We start from the raw sequence: 23,926 nt of genomic DNA, 5'->3' as shown, positions 1-23,926 counted from the left end.
GACTCATATATCCAACTAGACTGTTAGCTCTTTGAAGGCAAGGACAACATTTAATGATTTTATCATACTCTAATGCACTTACAACAATGGGAGCAGTATAATAGATGGATGACCACCAAATGCTCGTTGGTTGATTGTTTTACAGGAATATTGTAACTAAATGGATCTTATTGCTTAGTGTTACCATGAAAAGAGTGCTGAATTTGTACTTAGAAGATCTGGGTATAAAGGTATCTATATATAGGTATATAGGTATATAGGTATCTATACATAGGTATATAGATACCTATATGGTTTTGTCACTTCATCTTTCTGGGCCTCAGTTTCCCTCCTCAATAAAATTAAGGAATTGAACTAGACAGTCTCTAAATATATTCCTGTAAATGTATCTTTTCAAATATGAAAACCCCTTTTAATGTAAAAAAAATCAAATTTCTCACATAATGGTGATTGTATTATTAACATCCATTAGCTGAAAAAATATATAATAGCATAAAATGTGTTTGAATTCAGGAAGGCTTTTAAGTGAATATGTTATTTTATTACTCACAATAGCTTTGAATATATTTTTGGAGAAAAATAACACATCTACACCTGTTGAGAAAGTATTTATTCTGTCTGCAGAAGGAAGAATTGTTTGCTTAAATCAAATCATTTCATGAGATTCACTTCTTGAAAGAACTTTGTAGATATCCCAAAGGGTTCCTAGCACACAAATTAGGGATCACTAGCAGAACCTTACGGGCTGGCTGATAAGTTCAGAAGCCACTAAGTCTCAGGCTTCATTTTTAGTTTCTGATTAGATACTGCTCTGGTGGTAGGTGATCTGGCCAGAAGCTAATGTGGCTGCTTCTGTCTCTTGGCAAGGACTCTTCACTGCATCGATCCCTGAGCAATCTCTCTTTACTTTGATACCACTATAAATACAGGGATTAATTTTGGGAAGAGACTGAGCCAAAGAAAAATTATCTTCTCTTAAATATGTCCAATAACCTCTTGTTCTGAAATCGATTCAAGGGAATATTCAGTCACGGAAGCCTGATAAATCATCAGAGATGGAATGTGGCTCTAACATTTTATTGTGATGAAATCCCTTCATCTAAAATATTAGCCTCTTCTAAACAATAGTATCCTCTTTCAAATCTCTCCACATCTTCTCTCATCTAGCTCTGTCTGTGACAGAACTAGTCATGATAAAAAAAAGCTTCTTCTCTTATGAGTTTTACATCAAGGAATAAATTCTTTTGACATCTTTATCCTCTCTAAAAACAGTCTGAATATTCTGGTTGAAAAAGAAAACTGTCAGGAACAAGAGGTTCCAGGCTGTTTTAACCTAAGCCTTTTTAATGGACATCAATATTTCTTTCTAACTAATTTTTCACCATATCATTTCCTGGGGGATTTATCAACCTAAAATAGCTTTGTATAGCTAATGGTTTCTCACCTAAACTTCTTTTCCTGGTACTCAAAGACCATCTGCTTTCTACCTCTCTCTCTCTCCTTTCTCCCTCCTTCTCTCTCTTTTCCTCCCTTCCTCTCTCAGTTTTTCCTCTTCTCTTCTCTTCCCTCCTTTCCCCTCTCTCCCTTCCCTCTCCTCTCTCTGTCTCTCTCTGCCTTTCTCTGTCTCTGTCTCTCTATGTCTCTACACCCCTCCCCGAATCTCAATCTCTCTCTCTCTCTCTCTCTCATTTCTCTCATTTCTCTCTCTCTCTCTCTCTTTTCCCCCATCCTATTTCTTTCCATTATACCTGCTCTTCTTTAGCCAGATTATGCCTAAGCTATGAAAAGATATCTTCTATATCGTTCCTATACTGAAGTTGTTTTCTCATCTGGATTGTCCATTGATAGTGGAAGGAGCAATAGAATTGGCTTTGGAAAAGCTGAGATTGAGTTCCAGCTCAGTCTCTTAATAGCCATAGATTTTTATCAAGCCACTTCCCCCTTTTGGATTTCACTTTTCAAAATTGCATCAGTGCTTAGATGGACTAGATGATCTCTCTTAATTCTTAATGTTTTGTGAATCTGTAACCTTCTGTAACTGGACTAAAATTTCATTTCTAAAAGGAGGCCTTCCCTCTTTAGTCCTACTTAACTCTGACAACTCCTCTTTAAAGAAGGAGCCTTGCCTTCTACAGTTTACTTCATGCTCTCATTAGAATATGAGAATTTCCAGCTCCTGTGGTAGCCCATTTTTGAAGGGATGGATACAATGCAGAGAGCTTTGAACTAGGATTCAGGAAACCTGAATTTTAGAATTCTGCATTCTGACCAGCTATATCACTTTATAGGACTCTGTCTCAATTTCCTCATATATCCAATGATGAGAATACTACCTGTCCTACCCATCTAGTAAAGTTGAGAAGAAGAAAAAAAGACAATGGATGCAAAAGTGTTTTAAAATGTTTAATGTGCTATATAAATATACTTTGGTATAGTTGTAATATTGCCTTTTAAGCTCATTCCCTTAATTTTCACTTGCATTTGCAAGGTATGTACATAAACTAGATGCTTACTTTTTCTCAGAATTCTAGGGGTAACCCCTGATAGCTAGAGTTTCCTCCTAGAACTTCCAATGGTGTACTTTTCACAGAAAGTGAATGACCTAAAACTGCTTCCAGTAAATGTATTTATTAAGAGAAGGGTAAGAATGGTAATTACAAAGATACCCTCCTCCCCAAATGGGAGTGGGAGGTGCATGGGTAATACTCTTCTTTGGTTTGCTTAAGATTCTCGGAGAGAATGGACTCAGACTTAAATTACAGTGGTAGTGAGGCTTAAGTGTAGAAAACATTCGTGGCAATATATTATGATTCCTGACTCTGGAAGTTCTTTCTCCTTTTATGAAACCTTCATGATGTTCATTGTTGATTGTTATTTAGTTGTGTCTGAGTCTTCATGACCTAATTTGGAGTTTTCTTGGAAAAGATACTGTAGTAGTTTGTCATTTCCTTTTCTGCCTCATTTTACAGTTGAGGAACCTAAGGCAAAAATAGGGTTAAGTGACTTGCCCTGGCTAAAAGTCTGAGGCCAGATTTGAACTCAAGAAGATGAATCTAACATTAAGCCTAGACTTCTATTCATTGAGCCACATAGTTGTCTTGACTGTACTATGGGATGATGCAATAAAAATTGTATTCAATATAGGGCCAGAGAAAGACCAAAAAAGCAATTAGAAATTAAATAATCTAATTCTAAAGAATGAATGGATCAAATAACAAATCACAGAAACAATCCGTAATTTCATCCAAGAGAATGGCAATAATGAGACAACATATCAGAATTTGTGGGATGCAGTCAAAGCAGTTATAGGGGAAATTTTCTATCTCTAAATTGTTTCATGAATAAAATGGAGAAAGAGAAGATCAATGACATGGCCATGCAACTAAAAAAAGCTAGAAAAAGAACAAATTAAAAACTCCCAAATAAATACCAAATTAGAAATTCTAAACTCAAAAGAGATTAATAAAATCGAAACTAGAAGATTATTGAACTAATTAATAAAACTAAGAGTTGGTTTTATGAAAAAATACCAACAAAACAGATAAAATTTTGGTGAATTTGATTTGAAAAAGGAAAAAAAAAACCAAACAAATTACCAACATAAAAATGAAAAGGATTGGGGCAGTTAGGTGATGCAGTGGATAGAGTACCAGCTCTGAAGTCAGGAGGACCTGAATTCAAATTTGTCCTCAGACACTTAACACGTACTAGCTGTGTGACCTTGGACAAGTCACTTAACCCCAATTGCCTCAGCAAAAAAAAAAAAAAAAAAAGGTGGACTTTTCACCAATAAAAAAGAAATTAAAGCAAAAATTAGAAGCTATTTTGACCAACTGTCTGGCAGCAAATCTGACAATCTAATTGAAATGGACGAATATTTACAAAAATAGAAATTAACAGAATGAACAGAAGAGGAAATTACTTAAGTAGTCCCATTGTAGACAAAGAAATTGAACAAGCCATCAATGAATTCCCTAAGAAAAAATCTTGAGGGCCTGATGGATTTATAAGTGAATTCTACCAAAATTTAGAGAAAAATTAATTCCAATATTATGTAAATTATTTGGAAAAACAGGCAAAGAAGGAGTTCTGTCAAATTCCTTCTATATACCTAAACCAGGAAGAGCCAGAACAGAGAAAGAAAATTATTGACTAATCATCCCTATTGATGCAAAAATTTTCATTGAAATATTAGCAAAGAGATTACAGCAATTTATCAGCAGGTTCTTTATCCATGTATACTGTGACCAAGTAGGATTTTTACCAGGAATGCAGGCTAGTTCAGCATCAGAAAAACTATTGCCATAATTAACCACATCAGTAACAAAACCAACAGAAATCATATGATAATCTCAATAGATGGATAAAAAGCTTTTGAGAAGATACAGCAGCCATTCTTACTAAAAAACACTGGACAGCATAGGGATAAAGAGAATTTTTCTTGAAATAAAAAGAGTTTATCATGGGTTGTGGAATTAGTGATAAGCAAATTGGCTCTTCAAAGGACAAGGCATCTCTGCCGGACTGGCTAATCTCTGCTTGCTATAGGACTCTCCTTCTTTTATTTAGATGTCTTTGTCTTATTTAGGTATATCTGTCTTTACCCAATTATAAAAGCATAGTTAAAAATATCAAATAAAGTTCTTATTCACACATATTATCAAATGAGATAATATTTATAAAAGAGCTTAGCACAGTACGTAGTGTAGTAGGTGCTATATAAACATTTATTTTCTTCCTCACAGTTTAACATTTTCCTCAACTTCATTGGGACTATTTGAGCCCTTTGTAATTATATTAATTACAGCAGTTTGGAGCCCCTTAGCATTATACTTCCATGGATCTATAATCTCACTGTGATGGGCACTCCCTTCTTCAGTGCAGATAACAACTCACATCTTCTTTGCAACATTTAATATGAAACCATAGATTTCAAATTAAAAGGACTTTATTGTTCATCTAGTCTATGTCCTTCATATTACATATGAAGAACCTGAGACCTAGAGATGTTAAGTAACTTGTTCAAAATCAAACAGGTAGCAAGGAATAAAATCAAGGTTTGAATTTAGATCATTAGACTCCAAATCCATCACTCTTTCCACTGAACTTTAGTTCTGTCTATGTCCTTCAATCATAAGAGCTTTACCCAACATGATAGAAATCCCTTCTCTAGATCTCTAGACATTATATATTGACAATTACTATTGATCAATGGAGTATGTGAAAACTGTCCACTGTTTATTCCTCATCCATATCATTGGATTGGCCACCCTTCTTTTCCAGACATATATCTCTTTGATGACTTCCTTTGTGCCATGTTTTTGCACAAGTTTTCATTGATGATATTCTGTGGCCTATAGACATCTACTATACTCCTCTTCATTGCCCTTTTGATGACCTTCAACTCTACTTTTTCAGACATTGTGATATTCTATGACTTATTGCCATTATGGTCATTCAGCATCACAAAAGGGATATTAATATCAAAAACAGGAACCTTGTTTCTAGAAATTTGCAATAGAGGCAAGGACCATAAATTATATTGGCAACAAACAGCATGAAGAGTCCTCTCAGCTGAGGAGGAAGATAAGAAAAAAGGGAATTAGGAAGGAATTCACTGCCTGCCATTTTGTGGTTCCTTATTTTAGCTAATTAAGCTAACATAAACTTTTATGTTTCTATGTTGTTCACAGATGACAAGTATTGTTAATGTCCTTTATATATGGTATCATGGATAAAGTCCTAGTATGCCAACCCTACTTATGGATCTGATAATTTGAAGTGCAGTTGCTCTTCATCCACTTGGTTTTTCCAATGTGGCTAGAAGGCTGAATTCATTTGTGTGATAATGGTTCTTATTTATAAAGTCTTGCAACATCATGGTAACTTGATTAATTTAGCACAATGACATTTATACCTATCTGGGGAATTCCAAGTCATATGACCCACAAAGAATAGACATTTTCTCTATTCCCTACTAAATGTCAAAAAACAAGTGATGTATAAAATATAAAGCACTTATAGTTGAATTCACAGAACAAGAAAGAAGGAACCTGACAAAGCAAAAGTCTTATCAATGAACACTGGAAAACACTGATCTTTAATATATAGTGGATATATTGCTGGGTCTGGAGTCATGAAGACAGGTGTTCAAATTCATTTGGACACTTACTAACTATATGACCCTAGTCAAACCACTCACTTTAAATCTTCTTGTCCTCAGTTTTCTCAATTCTAAAATGAGGGTTGTAATAGCACTTACCTCCTGGGTTTTTGTAAGAATCAAATGAGTTAATATTTGTAAAATGCTTAGCAAGTCCTTGGCATAGAGTAGGTACTATGTAAATGTTAAAGCTATTTATTATTGTTGTTATTCTTATTCTTACTCAGCTTCCCTTCCCCACCAGCCTTCATGTTCTGGCAGGGATGCACAAACTGATCCATGGACCTGGCTGGCACCTTCTCAGAAAGTCTCCTCTTGTTGCCAAAACTCTTAAGGCATAATTTTGAAACCCCTTTCCGTTCCCCATCCCAATGTAGCAAGCAGTAGATGTTGATTTTTGCCCAGTACACTATGTGTGTATAAAGAGTAAAGAATTGGGCTGCTGTCTGTCTATTGCTGGGTTAGGAATTCCCAAGGCTATAAATATTTTGTCCAGAACACCAGTCTTGATAACATAATCATGTAAAAGAAGCAGAAGCTAATTTAGCCTAACCAGAGAATGAAAGAATAAAGTAACTACTAGGGGATCAGCTACATGCAGTGGATTTGAAGGAAACCCACTCAAAAGTGACTTAGGGAAGATATCAGGTCCAATAAAACTAAATTCTACATTGTGAAGAGGAAGCAAAAGCAGATAGAAGAACAGACATGTACATACTAGCAAAGAAATATAAAGTGAAAACATTGAAACACCAACATTTCAAAAGAGAATTTAACTGAAAACCTAGAGCATGAAGAGATAAATCAATAAAAAAGATATTAAAATTCAAAGGAAGAAGGAATGCTAAATACTCAAAGAAATTAAAAAGGTCTCTTAAATGTTATAAGACAAAAGCAGTTGAAGCATTATCTTAAGAAACACAGATCTTCCTGGAATCTCAAGAGAACATGGAATAACAAGAAGATAGTCCAAAATAGTTCAAAGGAGACATGAAAATAATAAGAGAAAAAGCTTGAAAGGGAAAATTATAGCTTTCACAGAAGAAATAATGAGAAAATTAAAAAAAACTTTCCAATGGTGAATTTCTCTAAAGAAGCTAAAGAGAGGATAACTAACGTGGAATAAAAAAATACCAAAGTGAAGGACAATTGGGAAAAAGAGAAGCAAAAGGTAATAATAGTAAAAGAATGTATTACCTCTATACAAGAAAAAGCCATTGATTTTGAAGACAGGAGGTCCAAAGACAATTTAAGAATTATAGGTTTCCCAGAAGAACATAACAAATTGAAAAACCTTAATACCAGAATGCAAGAAACAATATAAGAAAACTGTGTAGAATTTCTGAATACAGAAAACAAAGTATCAATCAAAAGAACCCACAGTTCAACTCCAGGAAATAACTTAAAGACACATAATGGTTAAATCCACTAATTCTAGTGATAATTCCTATTTCAAATGGTTTCTTCAAAGGACATTCTTCTTGGCAGTGGCAAATAACCCTGGCAAGCATGCAGTTTCCTGTTTTATGCTTACTTTGACGTTAATGAGCAGCAGGTTGCTAAGCAAAGTTACCTCTGTTTTTCCATCATTCAAAAATCTTTCATTATTTTCACAATTGCACAGGAGACACCTTGCTAGAGGAGAGCCTTCCAAAATGTTTTCAGACTTGGTTTTATTGAATTCAGCAGTAAACACAGTGCGATCTTGTTCTCTGCACTTTTCGTGCTACTATTAAATATCATTATGTAAGCCTCAGAAATGTAAAAAATGAGAGTTACTTGTTGTTTGTTAATTACTGATGTGGCTTTGGTCTGCAGTGACATAAAAAGTCAGGATGGTTCCTACCAGTGCCAGCTTTTTTCTCTCTCCATTGGCATAGTATTATTCAAGAACATTCTGAAAATCTTATTTAAAACTGATGCTGAGTAAGGAGGACTTTAGATAAGGTTGCTATAGCAAGCAGTCTCAAAACTCCTAGGTCTTAAACCATGATTTGAGGACCAACTTTGGCAAGTACATTTTTGGTAGAATAACCAAGACCATAGGGAACTGGATTTGGAATCAGAGGACCTGGATTCAAAAAAATGGTTCTGCCATTTAATAGTTGTACAACTTTGAGCAAATAGTACTTAACTTCTCTTGGACTCAGTTTCCTTACTGTTGAAATGAGGGTTGGGCTCAATGATTTCTAAAGTCTTGAAATTTCTCTTTATTTTATTCTATCTATTTTTCTCTATAAATGTCCTAGCTATCTCTAAAATCTTGGATCCTGGAAAAACAGTGAGAAGTGGGGAGAGGAAGGAGAACTGACCTTGGAGCTAGGAAGCATTAGGTTCAAGTCAAACCTCTGAACTATATGAACCTAGCTACTTTACTACTAAATATTCTAGCAATCTCTAAGAACATAAATTACAGAGAAAATGTTGTTCTCACTTGTGCAATGCTGATTTAAAAAAAAAAATCCAAGTGTAAGGCTTTACTGTTATTCCTATTAAATTTTATATCATTAAGCATGGTCCTATAGTATACTGGTCAAGATTTTTTTGGATTCTGACTGTCATTTAAGGGCCTTAGTTTTTCTCTCCTCCCATCTTCCTGTAATGAGTAAATTGATAAAATTTTTTGCCATGTTTAGTCTTATCAGATTCTATTTTTTTTTTGTCTTAGATTTAAATAGAAACCACTGAAATGTTGATTTATCTTCCACCAAGGAAGAGCTTTTTTTAAAAGGTGACTTTAAATGAAGACTCTGTCAATCCTCCTTTTCAACCAGTGCTATGAAAAGAGAACCATAACAACTCATTCCTTTTCCCTAGTAGGTAATCCCATCTGACTGTGCAGTCTCTCTAAGCCCACGCCTTGATCATTGGGTCCTGAAATAGCTCAAAGCTCCCCACCTGTGAACAGCAGCGCCACAGACACTGGAATATGATGCGTAAATGTCAGTGCCATAAACATGGTATTTGGGGTCTTGACATCCAGCTGGACATTTCGCAATAAACTCAGGATTAATTATCTTCCCAGCCTTGACATCACAGTTGATCTGAGGCACAGCTGCAAACGCAAAATGATGACAAAATTAAACCCTGTGATGCAGGTGAAACCACATGCAGTGTGAGCAACAAGAGGTTATGACTGTTTATTCACTTAATCTCCCAAAGCAGAGCTATTCTTGCCCCTGGCCCCATTCAGTCACCAAATAAAAACAAACATAAAATTAGAATATTTCTGAAAACCATCAGCTTTCAGTGACCAAACCAAAAGATGGTTCTAGGTGACCTCTAAAAGAAGAGATAAGTGAATTCATCTTTCTCACTTCTTTGGGAGGAGGGAATGAGGAATGACCTTGGATACATAATGCTATAGGACAATCAGCCTTGATATGTTGATTAATTTTGCTGAATTGCTTTTTCTCCCTCTTTCTTTTTTATTTGTTAAAGGAATCAATTTCTGGGTAGGGGAGGAATACATTGGGAAATGGAGATTTGTAAAACCTATAAGATATTAAAAATATTTTAAAGAAAGATCTCTTTAGCCTGTCATCTATTACTTTTTAAAAAAAAATTCAGGACCTGCCTTTGGTGTCTTAAATCAGGATTATACTATTACATAAGTTGTAGTGGATAGGGAAGCCAATTAACTTCTCAGTACCTTAGTTTCCCCTTCTATAAAATGGGGACAATAATACTTGTAATATTTGCTTCAGAGAGTAGTTGTGAAATTCAAGTAAGAAAATAAACATACTTTGCAAATGTGAAAGTTTTTTCATAAAAGTCTGTTATTAATTTGGATATTTCATGGACTTAAAGGAGAGAAAACTGTAAGACATAAGTCAAAATACAATAAACCCACTAGTCCTGTCCCAATTTTGTTTAAACCCATACTCACATCTCCATTTACCCACAGATAATTCTTTCATCCCTTAAGTCACTAAATAGACAATTCTAGAGGTTATTCATCTAGCTCCCATGATTCTTCCATTTGCACAAAGAGCTCCTTGCCAGTCTGCTCTAGTGTACCAGGTCCAAGACCATGAAGAACTTCAAAGAATCAAAACCATCCTTTGAAATACTGTTAGAAGCAAAGCCTTCTATTCAGACTCTCTTGGCCTATGCTCAGGAAACATAAGGCTGAAAAATCACAAAGGTTTTAGAGAAACAAGTGGAAGAATGAAATAAGTGAGCCATAACGGACAAGCATTGTACTTTTCGATCATTTTTTTCAGTCATTTCCAACTCTTTGTGACCCATTTGGGATTTGCTTTGCAAAGATATTGGATTGATTTACCATTTCCATCTCTAGCTCATTTTATAGAGGAGGAAACTGAAGCAAACAGGGTTAAGTGACTTGCCCAGGACACCGAAGGAAGTGTCTGAGACCAGATTTGAACTCAGGAAGATGAGTCTTCTTGATTCCAGGCCCAGCATTCTATCCTCTGCATCACTAGCTGCCCACTGGACTTGAAGTTTAGATTCAAATTCTGTTTCTGCCATTTGTTAACTATGTGACAATAAGGAAGTTATTTAATCAAGGCTAAGGTGTTTCCCTAAGGCAGGAGATCTTAAGTTGGTATCCATGGACCCAAGTGGTCTGTGGATAAATTTCAGGGGTGGTGGGTCTAAGAACTTGGAATTTTAAATATTTTGATAACTATTTAAATTTAGCTTTCTTGGTAATATTAAGCATTTTTTCTTCATTTAAAAACATTGTTCTGAGGGTCCCATAGCATCAGCAAGACTGCCAGAATGTTCCATAACACACACACACACAAAATGGTTAAGAATCCCTTTAGGGTGAGTGGTTACTTGCATTAGTAGAGCAAGTTCTCACAAAGGTGGAGCTACAAAGAGTCACAAAAGGGTCTCTGATAGGACAATTTAATCAAAACTGAGTTTGAAAAAAAGATCAAACAACATCCCCCAGGTCTTTCCCAAAGCACCCAGATTGTCAAGTTCAATGGCAAAAGTAGAGCACCCTCTGTCTCATGGGAGTGGTTGAGGTCAACAGTAGCTCACAATAACCTAACACTTAAAGTTTAAACCACCAGGTGGCACTGAGAGCCATTCACTAAGGAGCCCCACCTGAATCCGGCAAATGTAGAAGCTTTGATGAATGTTTTGTTTGTTCTCTATGGTTACCAGAGAGACAGTGACCTTCAATCCTTATTTCAGCCTTTATGGGGCTGTGGCTCTTATTAAAAGGTGTGTGGGCTTGTGGATAATCTCCCAACCCATTGGCTAACCCTGTCTCATTTTGAATTTGTTGTACAGTAGAGTCACATTTGCACATTGAATTCAACTATGATATACAGACAGACATGGAAATAGAGATAGAGAGAGAGGGAGACAGAGACAAGAGAAAGAGAAAAAAGAGAGACAGAAAGACAAAGAGACAGACATGGAAATATAAAGATGGAGGGAAGAGAGAGAGAAAAAAAGAGAGAGAGAGAGAAGAGAGAGAGAAAGAGAGAGCGAGAGAGAGAGACAGACAGACAGAGAGACAGAGACAGAAAGACAAAGAGACAGACATGGAAATATAAAGATGGAGGGAAGAGAGAGAGAGAGAGAAGAAGAGAGAGAGAGAAGAGAGAGAGAGAGAGAGAGAGAGAGAGAGACAGACAGAGAGACAGAGACAGAAAGACAAAGAGACAGACATGGAAATATAAAGATGGAGGGAAGAGAGAGAGAGAGAGAGAGAAGAGAGAGAGAGAGAGAGAGACAGAGAGAGAGAGAGAGACAGAGAGAGAGAGAGAGAGAGAGACAGAAAGAGAGACAGAGAGAGACAAGAGAAAGAGAAAAAAGAGACAGAGACAGACATGGAAATATAAAGATGGAGGCAAGAGAGAGAGAGAGAGAGAGAGAGAGAGAGAGAGAGAGAGAGAGAGAGAGAGAGAGAGAGAGAGAGAGAGAGAGAGAGAGAGAGAAAGAGAGAGAGAGAGAGACAGAAAGAGAGACAGAGAGAGACAGAGACACACACAGATATAGTGACAGAGACAGAAGAAAGAGAGGAGAGATAGAGACACACACACAGAGACAGGCAGACACACAAAGAGAAGGAGAGGGAGAGAGAGACATACAGAGAGAGACCTATAAATAGAGAGATGGAGAAAGAGATACACAGAGAGAAAGAGAGAATCAGAGAAGAGAAGAGAAAGGAGAGAGAAAGGAGACTTGTAGGAGATTACATTTGCTATTCTACTTAATGACCATATATACCTTGGGGTGAGTGTGAGAGGGGAGCTGCGAATCTTCCACCTCTGAAAGCTGAGCATCCCCTCCCCACTAGGTAATACTGATACCTATCTTCCCCTCTCACTCTCATCTAGAATAAGGGTAAGAAAGGGCTTTGATGCTGGGGAAAGGAATGGTAGTTTGTCTGGCAGCAACTTATTCCCAGTCCTACGTCATGACTTAGAGCAATTGTTTTTATCTTTCGTTGTATGTGCATAATGCCTGGCACTCAATAAATGCATGCTGACTTAGTCTTTAGAGCCAAAACTTGTTTTGAAATGATGGCTCTTGCCTGCAAACTTCCCTAACATTCATTGTTTCAATATGCTCCTGGCTGTTCACCATGAAGTTCTGATGTAGAAAGGAGGCAATTTTTACTATGCTCAATTTAGATCCAAATCCCCAAGAAAGATGTGACTCCACTATATTTCAATGAACTTTAGTCATATTATCTTAGCATAATGATGTCAACTTTACCCAAAGTGAAACAAACTGGTTTAGATATTGCATGCAGCATTTATTCAGATTAGACTCAGTAAGCATATAAACAACACTTCATAACTAGAGAACATAAAGTATATTAAAATAATATAACTACCTACTGAGTAGCTATGAACCTGCCACCTTTCTAAATCCCATGAGTGCTCTCAGGAATAGGATACATTTAGACCCAGGAGTTCTGGGCAACAAATCTCTCCCTTGAGCAGGCATGTGTATCAATACAATTCCCATAGAATGTCAACTCAGACTTTCTGTAGGGCAAATTATGAGTACAAGCACAGAAACTCTGAAGTTGAGTCTGAGAAATGGAATGTAATATTCATTGAAAATTGGTATCTGCTAAGAGTGATGCTTTCCCAGTCTTGATCTCACTACCTGCTTGCTGTCAGAGACTTCTGATTGCTTCTGGCTCCACCAAACCTATTGTGAAGTAGAATAAATAGATTCAGAAACAACTAATCCCAGCAAGGAAACTTAGAATCAAGTTTTTGTGTCCTCCTCTTGAAACTTGGTGTAGTCTCTCTATCAGTCCCTTACAGGTAGCTAGCTATGCAGTGGATAGATCATTACACCTGGAGTCAGAAAAACCTTAGTTTCAGATGCTCTCTACCTGTGTGATCCTGGGTAAATCACTTAATCTTGTCCTGAATTTCCTCATCTATAAAATGGGGACAATAATTTCACCTCAGCAGCAGACCATAAATGTTACAAGAATGCAGAGATAAGAAGATCAGTGTATGCTAGAGAAGGGATAGGAAGATGTAAGAAATGTAACTTTAATGGTTATATAGTGTGAGCTGGTGAAACCTGGTTTGACTGGTTTGGTCTCAGCCCCCAGAATGCACAGATGCTAAGACTTAACTAAATGACAGATGGAGAATTCTCTCCCAACCACAGGCAGCTTTAAATTTGTAACAAAGCTGTTTTTTGACTCTGCTCTTTATTCCTTATATCTTATTGAACAATTAGAGAATATCTCCATTTTGTGGGTGCACATCATGGGTGACAGAGCAACTTTATCTTAGTGCTACATCAGCTTTTTGTCTAAAATGTTTGTATAAGTTCAGACCTTGAAAGGCTTTAAGTGAGGCATGGATCTGAGTGTATTTCCCATCGCTTGCCTGAGCTACAAACTGTATACTGTCCACAAGGGCTGTCCTATTTGTGTTCCTCATTAACATTTCCTCCCTTCCCATAACTACCATCCCTGGGTGGCAATGTCATTCTTTGAAAGTTGCTGTCCCCCTTTGCAGAGGTGATGGAAAGTGAAGGAAGAAAAGGAAACTAAGTATGAAGATGAAACTTTGAGTAAGCCTCAAGCAGTGGTATATTTGGAGTATGATAAGATGCTCTTGGCTTGGGAGTTCATAGTAAGGACCATTTGGAGATACGTTTAGATTGGTGGATGTTCACTGTGAACATACAAAGAAGTTGACATGCTCCTCACTCACAAGGAAGTTAAAATCTGGTTGGGAACATAAAATATTCATAAGTAAAAAATTAAGTAAAACACATGGCACAGGTATTAAACATATTTCATAAAGAGGGAGAGCTCATTGGATCTAGAATGTTATGCCACAGTGAATAGGTGGGGGGAACATAAACTTGGTCTTGAAGGATGAATAGAATTTAGACAAAGAAAGTGCGCAAGCATTCTGATTGGAGAATACAGTGTGAGTAAAGACATGGAGATTGGAAAACTCAAGATTCATTTAGGAGACAGTGAGGTGACCAGTCTGATTGGAACACAGAATTCATGTAATAGTGTGAGATAAGGCTGAAAAAGTGGGTTTAAGTCAGATTATATAAGACTTTGAATGCAACAACTTTATCCTGTTGTCATTTGTCCTTTGTTCTGGAAGAGGATCATGATATCAGGGAGGTGATGCCTTGATATGCAAGTGAGTTGAAGAGGGGACTGTGCAAGGTCACCTGCCTCACTTTCTCCTCTAGATCAGGACCGCTGGAGATGGCTCTGGATGCAGCGGGAGACCTTGGACTTTTTAAGCTAAGGTCTTTAACAGGGGTCAGTTTGATTGAGGAAATACCCAATTAGTATTAAGGTTAGGTAAGAAATGAAGCAAAGAATGTCCTATTACCTAATTAAAAAAAAAATCAATCTAAGAGACATCTTCCCTCTTCAGCCAGAGTTTCTGGCCCAAATAAAAATAATTGCTATTTATATTCACTCTGAACCACTCAAGGTCCAAACCATGACCAAGTGGGTCTTGGCCAGGGACCTATTGTTGGTCAATCAATGAGATTCAGAAAATCAGGTAGTGAGAAAACAACTAAACCTTTCTGAAGAGAGGAGGTGATATAATGAAAAAGGTGTTTTTGAGATTAGTCAAGGGAGTGGATAGCAGTGGAATATTTCATTTAGAATCAGATTCTCTCTCTTATGCTCCTATATCTTGCCTCAAGCTGATACCTTTTGATGAAAATTCAACTGAAATGACTCCTATATCCTATTTTATTGTTACCACTACTGCCATCATCATCAATCTATCAATCAAGAAGGATTTATTAACTACTTACTACAGTCCAGAGACTGGGGACATAAAAACCAAAATAGAAGTCCTTCTATTCAAATAGATCATGTTTCATTTGAGGAAGTGGCATATACTTATGTACATATAAGTATATACATGTATAAGCATGTAAAAATAAAAAAACTTACTTATATCTTTGTGTTATTATTGGTTATATTGATAATACAATATGTAGCTAGTTACAAAGTTGATCACTATCCATTGTAGTAAAAGGAGTTTTATTAAATTGAATTCAATAGCATTTTGAGGATAAAAGTCTGGCAAATATCGCAAGGAAATTCATAGTACTAGCCAAATAACTTCCAGGGTAAACCACATTGATTCTATTTGTATTGGTCATGTCTTAGTTGGGGTATGTTAGCTGATTCTAACACATTTTAAAAGAGATTCTGATAAGCTCAAGTGCCTTCAAAGGATGATCACTCATTATAGAATAATAGATTTAGAGTTTAGATAGATTTAGGATTTCAGGGGTCATCTAGTTAAGTCTCCTCATTTTACAGATGGGAAACCTGAGGCCCAGAAAATTGACACTTACCCAAGGTCACATCAATAGTAAGTGAAAGAACTGAGACCTGAATGCAGGTTTTCTAGCATGAAATCCATCACTCTTTTGTCCTGCAGCACATAGACACATGTCATAGAAGGAATGGTTGAAGAACAGTAGGTGTTTAGCCTGGAGAAGAGAAGATTTGGGGGAGTGGTTGTGTTGGTGATGGATATAATGGCTATCTTCAAATATTTGAAGGGCTGTCATGGAGAAGAGGGAGGAGACCTGCCATGCTTTTCTCCAGAGAGATGAGCAAGGTCATCTGTGTAACAATGGGAAAGGCTGCCTACTCAAGTAGTGAGTTTCTCTCTCTACTTTAAGCAGAGACTATGCAATCATTTGTCAGGGATATTGTAAAAGGGATTCCTGCATGGGGTGGGAGGTTGGACTGGATGACCTCTAAGGGCCCTTCCTTCCAAATCCAAGATTCGATGAATGGATTTTGAATAGTGGCCAGGCCACCCACTCCCTCTCTTAAGTTTCTGTGATGGTCTCAGCTGTTAATGACTTCCAGCTGTCCCAACAATCTAACTCTTTTTAACCCTTAACTTCCTGTACTAGCTGTATTAACATTTAATTTAGTCTTTGTAGAGGTTTGGAACCAGAACCCCATCTCTTTCTTTACCCTGCCCACCCAGCCAACATTGGCTGGCTTGGTCCTGGGCCAGCTTGGAACTCCTTCCTTCCCTTGGGAATCCAGCAGGCCATGTTTGCTCACAGGTTTAAACAATTTGTGGCTTGAGTTAAGACATTCTAGTTTGGTGCTTGAAACAGTTTTGCTGGTTTCATTCTTCCCACCCAAGGCTGACTCTTGACCAAAGTTATTTTCTTCCTTGCCTTTCATTCTTGTAACCCACACACTCTGTACATTCTATTCTGGGATCTGGGGTGTGTTTTGGACTTTTTTTTTTTTTTAACACAACTTTAGATATACTGATCCCCTCTAAACCTGGCTGGTTGATGTGTGCCCTCAGTATGACTGTGATTGAGAATGTCCAAGGTTCTGACCTTAGTGACTGGACAGATGATGGTGCCCTCAACAGTAACAGAGAAGTTAGAAAGAGGGGAGGGTTTAAAGTAACAGTAACAAAGATGATTCTGTCTAAGATCTTACAGCAAAAACTTTGTAATTACTTATTTATGTCTTTGTGTCATTATTGGTTACATTGCTAATACAATGTATAGTTAGTAACTTTGACACAAACTTAGGAGTTTGGGGAGATGTGAAAATGTATATATATATATATACACACATATACATATCTCAATAGGCACATATAACATATGTATATGCACATTTATATACATATATGGAAAGGGAAGAGAGAGGTTTCAATTCACGTCTCCTCAAGACTGCTCTCTCTCTCTAGATCAGGCTGAAATCTTCCTTTTTGTTTCTCCCTCCATGCATGGATGACCAAATTCTGACACTGGAGACAAATAATACTAGTACTATCCAGCTCACAGGGTCCTGAGCTAATCATTTGGTAAAACTTAAAATGCCATATGAATACAAATGATTGTTAATCCTTGTATATTTCTTCTCTAAAGCTTTACTCTTATTTTATTGTCCAAGTCACTTGTCTGGAAACTTAACACTTACTGCTTCATCCTTTGGTTAAGTTTCTTGGTGTCTCACTAAACTAAAGGGGTAGGAAACCTTTTTTTTTTTTTTTTTTCTGTCACAGGCCATTTGGATATTTATGGCATCATTTGTGGACCATTCGAATATATCAACTTAAAAACTCAAGTAGTGGGAGGGGGTTGTGCCTAGCTTTCATTGCCTGTGGTTGCCTTGGCAGGGCCAGATCAAATGATTTCATGGATTTCATACAGCCTGCGGTCTGGCTGTCCCCTAACCCTGCTTTAGAGAGAGAAACCTAAAGTACAATAGCCCATAACTCAGATCCATTCTTCCAGACAGAATCCTGTCTTTCATTGCTTGTTTCATAGTGTTTCACATGGAATGTGGGTACTAGCAACATTATTCACAAAATCTCCCTCCATGCACACCATGATGACCATATAAAAGAGTCTGTATTCTGTTATAATCGCGCTCATGACAATTTTCTAACTTCACTGCTACAGGTTCTTCGGTTCTCTACTTGCCCACCTAATTCTTTTCTTTCATATTGAAAGGCATACTTCCCATACCACAACTCCTGCCTTGTCTTCTTCATGTTATTATTCCCCATTCCCAGGTTGCTTTCTAGTTACTCCAAAGCTCTATCAGCTTTCAGTTGTGCCTGAGTATTCTTTCTTAATTATAATCATTAGTGAAACAGATTTATGTATGGTGATTACCTCTTTTTTTTTTTTTTACCTGCTGCTAGCTTATTTCCTAACTTTTTTTCATCTTGAATTCTAAGGTAATCCTGGGATATGCTTGAATAATTTTTACTAATTACTGAAATCTTAACATTTTTCTTAAAAAAAAAGATTTCAATCCTCACCCAAGTTTATTAATTTTTAAAAATAAACTGGAGAAATCCTTTTTCCCATAATTAATTGCTTTTTTCCTCTTTCCCCCTTTATATATGTATATGTGTGTCTATACAGATGTTGTATAATATATATTGAGATATGGACACATATACATATTTTTACATATCTCCTCAAACTCCAAGGTTTAAATAAATATCAAAGTTACTAGCTATATATTATATTAGCAAAATAATCCAATAATACATAAAGGCATAAATAAATATTTACAAAGTTTTAGTTGTGAGAAAGATCATAGAATCACTTTTGTTACCATTACTTTATATCCTTCTCTCTTTTTAACTTCCCTGTTACTGTAGAGGGCATTATCATCTGTGCAGTCACCAAGGTCAGAACCTTAGCCATTCCTCAATTCCTTCAATCCACACATTCAATCTGTTGCCAAGTCTTACTTATTCCCACCTTCACAGTTTCTCTGTCATTCACTTCTGTCTCTTTACTCTCACAGGTGCCACCTTGAAGCAAGCTCCTATCACTTCATGACTAGACTACTGCAATAACATTCTGGTCGGTTTCCCTCCATCAAATTTCTCCCCAAACCAGTTCATTTTCTTTGCTGCTTAAAGCAGAGGTCTAACTAGTCAACCCCCTTCTCAGGGAACTCCAGTGGCTTCCTACTACCTTCAGGATCAAATGCAGTATCTTTTATCTGACTTTTAAAGCACTTAATAACCTGCATCCTTCCTATCTTTTCAGTCTTTTTATACTTTATAATCCAATGATACTGGTCTATTTGCTATTTCTCACACATGATGCTTTACCCTTTATCTTTATGCTTTTTTGCATCCCCCAAGCTTGGAATTACCCCTAAGCCCTCTTTACCTTCATTTTCTGGCTTCCCTGATTTTCTTTTTGACTCACTTTATACTTCATTTGCTGTAAGAGACCTTTCCTGGTCCTCTTTATTGCTAATGTCTCACCTTTAACATCCTTTTCCATTTATACTATGCATGTCTATCTTAGATGTTCATAGTTGTTTTCATGTTGTCTTTCCATCAAAATGTGAGTTTCTTGAGAACAGGGAATATACATTTGAACTTTTTTTTTTTTTTTTTTTGTATCCCTAGTGTTTAGCAAAGTGCCTGACATATAACAAGTGCTTAATAACTCTTTCTTTTTGATGATTATGAGGAAGATTTCTCATTTCTGGAACACAGTCCCATAAGTCATCTCTCAAGATTTGCAACCAAAAATTTCATAAGAATCCTGTCCTTATTTATTCTTAATATAAGGGTTAATTTCAGTTCTTAGGGAATAATTTTTCTTTTTTCTTGCAGTCTTTCTCTAGCCATGACAGATAACTTCAGAATGACAATCTCTTTGTCTTTTCACTGATGACAGAACTCTGTAGCTGCACATAAAATCATCAAAAAATAGAAGTTAAACTGTAACTTGCAAAGTTCCATAGCCTCTAAGAGAGAGAGTCACAGTATCTAGTCTCTGTGGGACAAGCTATTGAAGCTAGTTTTGCATAAATTCCTCTCTCTAGCTACACCCACATTTGTGAGTGATAGAAATGGAATCTTGTTGCCCTTTCTTTCTTCCCCTCTCAGTTCTCTCACAGCTTGGTTCTGTGGTTCTAGGCTGTCTGTCTCCAGGCCAGTTCCATTCCTGGTCTTTAACACCAGATTGCCTCGACAGCAAACTATCTGCTTACCTAGCTGCAAACTTCTTGCCTGTTCAGCCCTACTCTTGTTCTTTCCCTGATGGATCTGAGAGGCAGCTAATTGATTAAGTCGATACAGCACTAAATTTGGTTTTAGGAAAACAACTTCAAATCCTGTCTTAGAAACTTACTGAGTGATTGGGAAAGTCATTTAAACTCTCTCATATTCAATATTTTCACCTGTAAAATGGAATAAGAAAATCACCTAACAGAATTAGTGAATATATATTAAGAGAATATATGTAAAGTAACCTGCAAACCTTAAAGTATACTATAAATGTTACCTATTATTATCATTTCCCATTTTACACAGCTGGAACTTTGAGCATACTTTTTATCTGGCCTGGACACTCAGAAGCCAGTCCCTAGATGTTTTTGGTTGTTGTTTGTTGTTAATCCTTATAGTTATGTCTGACTTTTTGTGACCTCATTTGGGGTTTTCTTGACAAAGATACTGGAGTGTTTACCATTTCCTTCTCCAGCTCATTTTTGTAGATGAGGAAATTGATACAAGCAGAGTTAACAGCTAGCAAGTTTCTGAGGTAAGATTTGATCAGGTCTTCCTGACTCCAGGCTCAGTGTCCTATCCACTATGCTACCTAGTTGCTCTGTAATTTTTTTTTTTCTTTTGGTCTGTTCTATTTGTCTCACTTTTCTTGTTCAATGTTTATGGCATTTTCACAACATCTTGATGCTCAGTGACTACTATTTCCTTCACTCTATCTCACTGTATCTCTTTTTCTCATCTTGGATCACTACATCTTTAGATCTCTATAGTTGTGTCTACCCCAACTCTAGATTTGATTTTCAGACTCTGATTTACCTTCAGTCTTATCCAGGTGTATTGATATCTAAGTTTTACTTCTGGCATCGACTGAATTATTGTAGTCCTGGCAACAAATGAAACAAAAATATAAAATGGCCCTTGGTACTAATGTGATCAATCTCCTTTTGCTTCAGCAATTGTTGGTGGCAATGTCAGAAAAGATGGTAGAGATACATATACAAGTGTATGTGTATTATATGTTATATATGTATATATATGTGTGTACATATAAAAACCATGGTCCAGATAGCAGTCTAATTTTCAGATACTATTTAACCAATGTTTTATTTCCCAAATTTGCTTTCTTTTCTGAAGCCCTTGCCTTCAATGGAGGTCAGTGATCAAAACAACACATATGTCCCTAAGCATAAAGTTTTTTGCCCAATCTTATTTTCTTGGTTCTTTTTAGCAGTATCATTTGTGTCCACTTAAATCATCAGAAATCTTTCTTTAGGTCCCAGCTGAAATTCCACCTATGGAAGCCTTTCTCAATCCCCCTTAATTTCTAGTTCCTTTCCTCTTAATTATTTCCTATTTCTCCCTATATAGCTTGTTTAATCATAGTGGTTTATTCATTGTCTCCCATTATTAGATTGCAAATTCCTTGAGGGCAGAGCTTCCTTTGTCTTTCTATTTTAAGCACTTATTCAGAGTACCTGGCACATAGTAAGTGCTTACTACATGTTTATGGATTGACAGAATTGGGTAGTAATCATTTAATTGGACAAATCTTAGGAACTTCCCTGTTATATCTTGGATATATGTCCTTAGAAGGTAGCAGATCTCTCCACTGTTATTAACGGTATGAAAAACAATTGCTTTAATATGTCTCAGTAGGGAGTTGCTAAGCTTTCATTTGCATTTCTTCTTCTGACCTTCAAGCAACAGCATCCATGGATGTACAGTATCATTGCTCGGAGGTCAAACAACTGTTTCTCCTCAGAGAGTTCAGTTCTTTCCTCTTCAGCAAGAACCATAGATCTGTAAATTAGACTCAAGTGTTCAGTAGATGTACTTTTTCCCCTCTTTCTTCTATATTACATTATATTTTACCCTTCAACCTGACATAGGTCAGCATTTCCCTCTATTTATTCAGTTTCTTGTTTTCTCACTGCCTTCTCCCCCTCCTTTCCCCTTGACCTTAATGAAACACTTAATTCTCCTGATAATCTGGAGGGTGGAGAGATATTCACTGAACTCTTTCATTTTATTTTCTAAAAGGAAGATCAGTCCACATTAAAACATCACATACTCTGCAGCAAGCATAGTTCATAGAGTGAGGTCCTTATATCTTTGTTGATGCTCTTGTTCACTGAACAATAGTTGTGCCATATTGCCTGTAGATCTTAATTTGTAAAAAAAAAAAAAAAAAAAAAAAAAAAAATCATTTTCTTTGTTTTTTGCATCTCTTTAATACTTTGACAATTATGCTCAATTGTTCTTTCCCTTGTTTTATTAACTTCTTACTTTGTATAACTAAAGTGTCATACTTATATTTTCTTGTCAAATACCTTTTTCTTTTCTAGCCCTTTCCTTCCTTCTATTTCTCCTTTGGTCTTTCTTTTCCTTTTCTTCAATTCAAGTTGTTCTTCTATTCTGCTTTCTCTTTCTTTCTAGCTCTTCACTTTTTGATTCCACTGGTCAGAACTAGGAAAAGCAAAGGAAAGTTGAATGGAGTTGAATGATACTTGATATCAGGAAGTTCTCCTTGATATTTATATCTGTCTTCCAATTAAAGTCTGGACAACCATTTTGGAGGCATGTTGTCATGAAGATTATTTTTTGAAAGTAGAACTGGATGTCCACTGAGTTAGCATCCAACTTAAAAAATTCTTGTGATTCTGTGGTTGGAAGAAAAGGATTTGAAGAACCCAAGATAAGGCCATCAGACTTAAGAAGAAAATCAAGTTTAGAACAAGTAAGTCATTGGGAGAGTAGGAAGAAACAGACTATGACTAGAGAAAGAATTTCAGGAATTTCATTCTTGAAGGGAGAATGATATTAGGAGATAATTGAAATCTATGATGTGGTTATGTTTTTTCGTGGTTATAGGAAGAATAGAGATAAAAATCATAGACTTGATGATCTCAAATGCTAGGAAATTGTTAAGTTTTTTCAATCCTGTCTAACTTTTTATGACCTCATTTGGGATTTTCTTGACAAAGACACTGAAGTGATTTGCCATTTCCTTCTCCAGTTTATTTTACAGATGAAGACACTGAGGCAAGCAGGTCTCCATGCCCAGTACTCTATCTATTATGCCACCTAGCTAGAATATTAGATAGATCAAAATTGTGAATGTTGCACTTATCAAGGATGAAGGAAAGATTGAAGCAATTGTAATCAAATTAAAGGATGAAGACACCTGTGAACCAGGAGCTGAAGTCATTCAGGAAGGAGTGCTGCATGTGAGACCTGTAAGATTTTTTCTGAATCTGAGATTCTATGATTCTGGTTAAGGAATTTCCACTGGAGTAAATACATACCTAGGTAGGTTTAGCAGCAGAAAAGAAAATGGATTAAGTGACCTTTCTGATTCCATGACTTACTATTTTTCCACTATCTTTTTTTTTTTAATTAACAGAAATCTATTTTTCTCCTTTTCACTTAATTGAGAAAAAAGAGAAAAATGAAGTTCTCATAACAAATATTCAAGTAAAGCAAATTCCTTTATTAGTTATTGTCAAAAATATTTTTCATTATGCATCCTTAATCTGTAACCTCTGCCAGGAAGATGGGTAGCATGTTTCAACATCAGTCTTCTGGAATAATGAATAGTCATTGCATCGATCCAAATTCTTACAGCTTTAAATATTGTTTTGGCAGTGTCATTGTTGCATTTTTTTCCAGGTCTACAGATTTCATTATTCATTGGTTTATACAACTCTTAGAAATTGTTTTTATAATGTTGATTTCATATTATAAATTGTTCTGG

The 23,926-nt window shown here is 36.3% G+C and overlaps 1 protein-coding gene across 1 annotated transcript in view; it reads right to left on the bottom strand.

Moving 5' to 3' along the window:
* The window catches only part of VIT (vitrin), a 131,320-nt gene that overhangs the window by 74,249 nt on the left and 33,145 nt on the right, over positions 1 to 23,926 (bottom strand). The window contains exon 3 of the mRNA XM_051976143.1: positions 9,062 to 9,218. Within this exon, the coding sequence (XP_051832103.1) occupies positions 9,062 to 9,218 (157 nt within the window). The remainder of the gene's footprint in view (positions 1 to 9,061; positions 9,219 to 23,926) is intronic.

This window comes from Antechinus flavipes, chromosome 2 (assembly GCF_016432865.1).
Source record: "Antechinus flavipes isolate AdamAnt ecotype Samford, QLD, Australia chromosome 2, AdamAnt_v2, whole genome shotgun sequence".
In the NCBI taxonomy this organism is placed as follows: domain Eukaryota; kingdom Metazoa; phylum Chordata; class Mammalia; order Dasyuromorphia; family Dasyuridae; genus Antechinus; species Antechinus flavipes.
Note: the sequence above shows the minus strand (reverse complement) of the source record. Positions and strands in the feature narration are given on the sequence as shown.